Genomic DNA, 8945 nt, shown 5'->3' on the forward strand with positions numbered 1-8945 from the left:
TATCGGTTATAAAAAAGTTTTCTGTAAAAAAAATTCAGATGATCATTTGATTTGTGAAGAAGAAAGAACTACATGTTAGTTTGTGTGGGCTGGAAACCCAGCCACGAACACATTAATGGGCTTGGCAATTATCAACAAGTTTCTAGTGGGCCCGAAACTCTATGAATCACGATCAAGCCACGTGGATCCACAGAAATCCATCCCGCTAATTTCATTTCGCGCCGATCACACCTCAAAAGCATAACCACCACCATTGTAACAAATCGCTTTGTATTCCTGGAACCCTAGAAATCTCTCTCTCGCGCTCGGTCTCTCTCTCTCTCTGTATCATGGCGTCCTTAGAACTGACGGAGTATGAGCGAAAGAGGCTTGAGAACATTCGTCGGAACGAAGAAATGATGAATGCCTTCAAGATTAACTCCAAAGCTGCAGAACTCTCTGCCGCAACCAAACGTCAAAGGTGTATGTCTTTCCGAATTGTAATTTTTTAAATTTTAGTTTATGTATAATCAAAACTGATATTCTAGTTTATTGGCGTGTACTGATCATGCCTAATTGTGTTTGGGTGTTCGATTTTGATGGCAGAATGGGATCCAAATCTTACAAAGTGAGTCCGGAGAAGAAACCTAAAACCGGGAGCCCTGTCATAATCAGACGATCCTTACGTACCCGAGGAATCCCACCTGATGCGAAGGGTCTTGGTGAAGGTTTTGTTGAGCCTCCAAATGGGGGAATCCCACCTGATGCGAAGGGTCTTGGTGATGGTTTTGTTGAGCCTTCAAATGGAACTCCGAAGCCCAAACGTCTTTATAGGCCATCACCGTGTGTTCTTGGTCCTATTAGTATGAGTGATGCGTTTCGGGGAAAGGGGACTGATAGGGTACTGATTGATTTGGTTTTAGATGTTGCGAAGAGGCAACAATTGAGTGTTCAACATAAGGCAGAAGATCATGTCCTTGGTAAGGGTGAGGCTGTGGAAGACGAGAAAGACTTGTTGAAGTTTGCTTCCGTAAAAGGAGAGGTTGATAGAGATAAGGTTATGGAAGATGAGAAAGACATGTTGGAGAGTGCTTCAATTAAAGAGGAATTTGATATAGATAACAGTCTGATGCATGAGAAATATTTAGTTAAGGGTGGGTGTAAGAGTGAACCATTGGATTGGCCGGTGAAGGTAGAGAAGTGTGAAATTGAGAGTGGGCTTGATCTAGGATCACTGGTCTTAAAACCAGAGAATGTAGCCAGAGTAGTACCAGGGAGGATAATGCTGGTGCGGTTTTTTCCTTGTAATGACGCGAGGATGATAGTAACTGGGAATAAATTCGGCAATGTTGGATTTTGGAATGTGGATTCTCAGCGTAAGAATGCAATATACTTATACCATCCGCACACAGGTCCCATTTCAGGGATTGCTTTCCGACAGTCTTGCTTATCAAAGGCGAGTTTGATCTCATTTCGTAGTTATTTTTTTCTGTTTGATGTACTTGAGGGTGTTATTTTCTTTTCTAAGTGACTATCCAGAATGTAATTTGCCATAGATAGATGGCCTAAAACTTAGACACAAATTGGATTAAGCATTGACGTTCTATATGAAGCTTGATAAATAAATAATTAGTCTCTCGGTGTTAGTTCTGTTTAGTTTGCATCGCTGTATGGCTAGCATGGTATTTCTTAAATAGTTATGTCATAATAATCTGTAATAATATTTATGCTATGTTCTATATTAATGTTTCAGGATGCTTGTTAAATTTGTGCATAGTGTTACTGGGTGTTTCAGGGAACGATAAGACAATACATATGTTTGACTTTTCATTGCTTGCTTATTTTGTCCAATTCCTCCCGATCATAATTGGCTTCAGCAGATGGTCTAAATCGATATCTAATAGTATCAAATATAGAAACAGAAAATCAAAGTCCAAAGTGTTTTTCTTTCAATATATTTTGGGAGTGGACTCTTTGAAGCACTATTTTGTGCAATTATGCGGAAGCCTTCCACACAATTTTTTTATTTGGCAACCGACTGTATTTAGATGACGAAGATACTATAGCAATGTAGTAACTGTATATAAGTATGGGTTTAAAAAAGGCATACTGCATGGAGTTTCTTACATATTATTTAAGTTGTATTTTTCTTTGTAAAGCGTGTTTTAATGGTTGATTATGTGATTGGACGAGGATAACATATTCTGAATCTGCAATTTATTTATGTGTTCTTGGCAATTTTTTGAAGTATTTGGTAGCCTCGACAGCTTGATTAGAGTTTGTGCAATTGAGAATTCCTTTTGTACTTGAAAGAGCTTGAAAATATGCAACAAGCTATTTGTACTCTGACAGCAGTTCATGTATTTTATCTCCAACTATTCCTGCAAGTCTGCAGCTTGTTTATTTGCAATATATATAATGATTGTAGCTCAGATGTTGGGCTTTTTTATTTTCTGCTGATTTATACTTGTTTAAATTATCTGCAGATCGTTACCAGCTGCTATGATGGCTTTGTCCGGTTGATGGATGCTGAGAAGGAAGTGTTTGATTTAATATATTCCAGTGATGATGGTATTTTTTCTCTCTCTCAACGGCCAAATGATCTAACTAGCTTATATCTCGGTAAGGGTCGTGGAGGATTGAGTGTCTGGGATGAGAGGATAGGAAAGCCCTCATCTGAATGGATTTTGCATGAAAATAGGATAAACACTATTGATTTTAACTCACAGAACCCCAACATCGTGGCCACTGGTTCTACTGATGGGATGGCTTGTATCTGGGATTTGAGAAGTCTTAATGCACATAATCCCAGAGCTGTGAAAATGGAGAGCCATAAAAGGTCAGTGCATTCTGCTTACTTCTCACCCTCTGGAAGCTCACTTGCAACAACAAGGTAAGAACTTTCGTTTTGAAATCTCTTTATTATCAGCATCATTATACTGACAATGATAAAAAGTGGATTTGGTCGTGTTGTCTTAGTACTCAGCCAAGAAGCCAACCATTAAGTTCATAATCTGGAATGCCTATATTTCAAGTTTGTCAGTTCAAATTTTAGGAAAGTTTTGGATTCAACAAGTTAATATATCCTCAGCAATATTTAAATGCTGATAAGGTGACCTAATTATTGGATAGAGATGCTGCATAAGATATTTTGCTGATGGTATTGATGTCTCTTTGTGGATTTTTGTTTTGTTCAATCCGAACGCTTAACCTCTCATCCCATGAACCCTTCAATCTGTAGTTTTAGTTGTAAGAGTTAAAGATAGGCAGTTGCTGACTTCAGTTTCAGTTTTCTACGAGTGTAAAGTTCTCTAATATATTCTTAATTAAAAAATGCATCCCTATGTTGCCTATTTTTGTCTTGCAGTATAATATTTTGTTAGGAATCAGTGACCACATCAGTTTGTTGAATTGCCTCTATCCGATTGTAGCTGATACATATTCCTATTTTTTTGTACAGTATTGATGACACAGTCAGTATACTTGGAGGACCTAATTTTGAGGACACTTCTAGGATTTACCATAATAATCAAACAGGCAGATGGATATCTACTTTCAGGTATGGTTTTGACCAAATTGTTGAATAGTGTCCTAGTTTATTGATATGATGTGGTTCTTTTCTTTCTTCCTCTCCTTACTTTCATGTGGATTTCCAACTCTCAATCTTGCAATTTCTTTAGCTTTGTCCTATCATGAGAATTGACCGTCTGCATATGACTGGATTATAGTATCTGGATTGTATTAAGATTTCCACAAATGGGGTTGCTTAGTGCGACTTTTGCATGCGCTCATCCTAAACTCAGATTTGACTTCTATTGACAGTGGTTAGTATAGTATCCTTTGTGTGTTTTCTATTTTTTTTGTAAGCTAGCATAACTATCTTGCTTATTCAAATTCTGGAAGACCAGGAAAGAAATGTAAATAAGATTTAGTTTAGGTGGAATATTCCGAACCTATTGATTCTTTATTTTTATTTAGTCGAAGAGAATGGGGCTTTATCATTGTTGCCTTTTTTCTCCAGATAAGATGGTGCTTCTTTAACAGGTTGTCTTTGTTTTGTGCACCAGGGGCATTTGGGGTTGGGATGACTCTTATATATTCATCGGCAATATGAAACGAGGCATTGATGTTATTTCTCCGGTTGAAAGAAGAGTCGTTAAAACTTTGCAGAGCCCCCACATGACTGCTATACCATGTAGATTTGATGCACACCCATACCAGGTTGGGACCCTAGCAGGAGCCACCGCAGGGGGCCAGGTTTACCTGTGGACCTCTGTATAGCAAGCAAGGTTCAATTGCTAATTTGCTATTTTGTGCATCCACTCGTTATTGAGCTTGTTTATTATCAACCTCTGTAATATATGTTGTAGCAATGAGCAAGTGCCAAGACCAGCGTTTAGTGTGAAAATGGATAGAAAAAGCACCAGGGCAAAGCTTTGTTCAACTTTTATATAGGTAGCGCTATGTACGATCTTAGTATCCTGCTGTTAGATTTTCTAGGTTTTACTGTTGTTATGGATAAACTGCAATTATGTTCTATACTTCTATCCATTCTGCAAATTAAGATGAAGCATAAGAATCGAGTTTCTAGGAAATGAAGAATTGGTATTCAATCAATTATAGACTTGCTTTCTTCCAGGAAGTAAGTTCAGAAGGTATTAACTGTTCGTTACAAGAAACAACTGCCTGTGCTATCAATTTCCCCAGCCAACCATGGTATAACAAGCCCCTTGAGCCCAGTCCTCCAAATAACCAGTATCTAGTAGTACAATTTTTGGCTACAAAATCGTTGACAGAGCCCAAAAGTGGGAGTGACCCAAGGGGAGTCAATGGGGGCATTGCCCTCAAGCCGGCCCTTGCCCCAGTTAATGTCCAATTCTTAATACTTGGGTAAAAAGTAGACGCCTTGGGAAGAAGCTCTTGAAATGCTTTCGAAGCTTCGTCTTCATGAACAATTGGAGAAGAATTTCGTGATTTCCAATCCCACGTCGAGCCCATGTACAAACTGCGAGTACCCTGGATTGCTAGCCATCCATCTGATAGTATTGAAGGACCTAGTTCAGGATAATCCTCCCTGGAAGACAATGTTTTTGGATGAGTTACGGCCAAAATGTCATAATATTTCTGTTTCCAACATAACTTTATTCACAAGATAGCCCCTACCCTAAATTATCAGGCAGCTGGAGGTGAGCAATTACCCCTCTGCAAGTCCTTAAAGGAAGGCGGCCTGAGAGCTCGGGCAGCATATCTGCTTTGGCACCTAGGCAAATTATAACTGCATCGTATTCCCCTACATAAATCAAAGGCATGCACTGATTAACCTAGTTAGCAGAAAAAAACAGAGTGATTAGAGCTTAGACAAGCAAGTTACACAAGATTTGAGACAAAAGCTTACCAAGCTATTTGCTTATATTCTTCAAACTCCGGAAAAATCCAGGGTTTGAACAACATTTGTTAGCATTTGAGATGGATATTAAGTTTGACATTGACAGTTTCTCTGATGCAATTCTAGTAATCATTCCGTTAAAAACACCATGCCATTTTACAGCTATGGATCTAGGAATTCAAATAAGTTTATTTCCACTGATGATTAACTTCTTCCACATGAGATATAATGTATGCTAAGTACGAGAAATTTAAGCATATTATATACGCTAACAAATTGTACAAGGAAGCCTAAAACGTTATCCTCTAATTTGGAAGGTTTGAATCGCCACTGGTAGATAACACATCAAAGGAAAACCAAGAATAACTGGGATCATTAGGGCAATTACCTTCAAATTCCCGGAGGCCACATATTGATTTCTTGTGCAAAAACAGCTCTTTTACCCCAAGGCCAGAAGCGGACAATTCTTTCACCAAATTTTTACATGATAAAAAGAGTGCCTAAAGAAATAACAGAAGAACCAAGGAAGTTACGGTTTAAAAAAGAATCTTTATGAACCTCAAGGTGATTAGAATTTAGATGCCTTTATGGAAAACCTGTGGGGTGATATATGTAGTTTACCCCAAAACATATTCACTTTCAAGCATACAAAGGATTGAAAGCTTCAAACCTGGAGATAACGTTGAGGATGAACATTTACGGCATCAGGCATATAAAAGGCAGAGTTGAAAGGCACACACAAATTTGGTACAAGTTTTTGGGCAGCATCTTCATCCATGGTCTCTATTCTGCAACTGGCAAGCGAGTTTTGAGCATTCTATTGACAAAATTCACGGGGTACAAATATTATTTTTAATCCACCTCTCAGTTGCCAAGACAGATATTCAGGCTCAATTAAAAAAGTTTTCGAAGAATTACATCATTCAACACATTCAAATTCTTCATGCTCATCGCTGGTCTCATGATGCCCCTGCAGCGAATCAGTTTCAACAGAGGAATGAGCCAATTACATATTAGCTAAATGATAAGGGGAATACTAGTGGAGATGTGCAATGAGAAATCGAGGCCAACAGTTCTCTATGTAACCAGTGCATAAACTAAATCATACGAAAGTATTTTTGACTTAAGTGGCTTTAGTTTTTTGTTAAATCACAAAAGTAATCACGGATGCATGAAGCATATATTTAACCATGATAAAATTTGTTGGTTCAAGTAGGTTCAGTTTGCTAGCTCAAATTATGAAGGTAAGGCCTTTTGAAACTTCAAAGAAAGAAGAATATCCTTAAAATTCAAGAATATGAAAACAAATATACACATTCATTGCAGCATAAGATGCACTGTGCTGCCCACCTGGCTTCTATGATTAGCCATCAACACCTGGGAAAGGGTAGCGTGTTTTGGAACAATTAAACATGCGATGCATTGCAGACACAGAGCCATTACATCTCAAACAGGCTATACAATGCCACCCACAATATATCTAATGATAATTGCAGGAAATGCAAAGAGAACAGAAAACCTAGAAAGGGATACTATACCTTCTCCGAACTATAAACCTGTCACATTGTTGGCTTGATTTCCCAACTTCTGTGTTTGACTCATTGGGACAAACTTCTGTTTCAGCAACGTGTAAAAGCTTCATACACTCTTTCCAGCAGTCAGCTCCCCTCCAAAGAAGCTTCACTGCCACAATTTTACACTTACAGCCCATTGAAAATAAAATCCAAAGTCTGGCAAATTACATTCATCTGGACATTTTTTTAAACTTCATGGGATAGAGAAGGAGCAAACGGATTTGTAAGCTCATTACGTAAATAAAATCAACATTGTAAGGAGATGGAAACCTTTTGGCGAGTAAGGATGAAGTAGTCCCCCAGAAACACCAGATGCACCTCCTCCAATGCCTACTTCGTCATATATGTCAATTCGCAGATGCAACTCCTTGGGGCTGTGCTACAGTTATTATTTCAACTAATGAAAATCAAGCACGGTCACAAGTGTCTGTAACCAACAAAAATAGTTACAAGAAAGTGCAAGAAACCAGTTTCGTCCAATGCTTTCCCGACAAGGCTGCTTTAAAAGAATCATAATGCTTATTAAACAGTGCCCAAATGGTTCTTGTTTAATTCTCCTATTTGTCTTCATTCATGGATATGGCTACTTGAGCGAAACCACATAAAGTATGAATACAGTCTACTCTACCAATACGTGATTAATCCATTCCAATTGTAGTTTCTCACAACGAAGTAGTATCAGAACAAGGTTTAGCTCTCGGTACAACTTTTTGATTGAAACTACAAATTTTAGGGAGCAAAGTTTTAGCAACTAACTTGTCTGACTTGTATATATACACTGATAGCTTCTCTTATACAGATCACTTTTGGCAATAATGTCATGAATTTACACTATTTTTTCGACAAATTTTCTTTTACTTTCTCGCACTTTCTCGAAATCCAAACACTCACAGATTTTGAGATTCTTCAAATGCAATGACTTTGGAATTCAGCGCATGAAAAATTTGTGCCCTAATTTAATAGACAACACGCTATACTAGTTACAGCTTTGAAAAAAAATAATTAATTCTCCAGACAAAGTAAGCTAAATACCTGCAACAAGTGCCAAACAACAGATAGTCCAGCAAATCCGGCACCAAGCACAGCGTATCTGCACCAGCCATTTTTCGCTACCTTACATTACCTTCGATGTCCGCATGACATTTTTTCTCAAAAGTAATGAACGAAAGAAGAATACCTGAGAGGGCGTCGAGGCAGAGAAGACGAAGACCGAATTGAACAAAGAAGGGAAGGGGTTTTCCTGAAGTATAGACCACAGTTGCGAGCGTGGCCCATCGGAGACGCCGCAGCCGGAAGAAGCATTTTCGAGCAAACGTTCGAGTTGAAGATAGTGCCATGAGTGAGCCCGTGGGGTTCCATCCGTTGCTGATCTCCTGTGCAACTAAGTGTAGTTCCTTCACTGTAGGGTATGTAGTTTTTCTCTGGAGTCGTGACTCGAGACCATATAAAATGCCAGAGATAACCCGACCTGGCCCACCTCAAGTATTTCGCACCCTCCTTTTAAATGGCTTTGGTGGTAAACTTGGAACCCTAAATTAACCGACCCGACACTTTTAAAAGTATGTTTGGATTAATGGGTTTGGAGAAGAGATAGTAAAATTAAGCTTCTTTCCAATTCATTTATATAAAATTAGCGACTTACCGAGAATTAGGCAAAGATTTCATACGTCCTCCCAAAATACGGGTCATTTGGAAGGAATATAATATAATTAATTAAGTTATTTATAAGTTAAAATTTTATTTTATCTTTGTATATAATACATTAACTCAAAAAATAAGAATAATTTAATGAATTAAACTAATTTTATTTCCTTTCTTTTTTATCTATTCAAAGATATTGCTCTCAACTGATTGCTCAAACTCAGGACCTCCAAACATTGATGACTTTGTAACATCAAGTAAATTTTGTGGTATGTATTGTTTCTAACTTTCTTTGCCTATATAAAGGCTAGGATTGTAATGTGAATGAGAAATACACATGACCTTCTCTCATTTATATGCTTGAA

General features: G+C 38.0%; 2 protein-coding genes across 4 annotated transcripts; one reads left to right on the forward strand and one right to left on the reverse strand.

The window, feature by feature from the left end:
- Nucleotides 1-239: 239 nt before the first annotated feature.
- LOC119997600 (WD repeat-containing protein 76) lies at nt 240-4387 on the forward strand. 2 transcript variants are annotated; one of them, XM_038844736.1, is made up of 5 exons: nt 240-460; nt 586-1435; nt 2466-2818; nt 3440-3538; nt 4047-4387. In XM_038844736.1, the coding sequence occupies exons 1-5, from the start codon at nt 330-332 to the stop codon at nt 4258-4260; spliced, it is 1647 nt and encodes a 548-aa protein (XP_038700664.1). In that variant the 5' UTR covers nt 240-329; the 3' UTR covers nt 4261-4387. The 2 variants fall into 2 exon arrangements, with proteins under 2 accessions (XP_038700664.1, XP_038700662.1); XM_038844734.1 differs by having other exon boundaries at nt 241-460; nt 2466-2872.
- A 176-nt stretch (nt 4388-4563) lies between these two features.
- LOC119997601 (putative thiamine biosynthesis oxidoreductase ThiO) lies at nt 4564-8438 on the reverse strand. Of its 2 annotated transcripts, none has more exons than XM_038844737.1 (9): nt 8117-8438; nt 7972-8029; nt 7210-7318; nt 6904-7048; nt 6284-6335; nt 6036-6182; nt 5754-5865; nt 5143-5269; nt 4564-5053 (listed from the first exon to the last, which is right to left on the reverse strand). In XM_038844737.1, the coding sequence occupies exons 1-9, from the start codon at nt 8296-8298 to the stop codon at nt 4597-4599; spliced, it is 1389 nt and encodes a 462-aa protein (XP_038700665.1). In that variant the 5' UTR covers nt 8299-8438; the 3' UTR covers nt 4564-4596. The 2 variants fall into 2 exon arrangements, with proteins under 2 accessions (XP_038700665.1, XP_038700666.1); XM_038844738.1 differs by having other exon boundaries at nt 7210-7313; nt 8117-8407.
- Nucleotides 8439-8945: the final 507 nt, after the last annotated feature.

The sequence above is a fragment of the Tripterygium wilfordii genome, chromosome 4 (genome assembly GCF_013401445.1).
Source record: "Tripterygium wilfordii isolate XIE 37 chromosome 4, ASM1340144v1, whole genome shotgun sequence".
Taxonomy (NCBI): Eukaryota; Viridiplantae; Streptophyta; class Magnoliopsida; order Celastrales; family Celastraceae; genus Tripterygium; species Tripterygium wilfordii.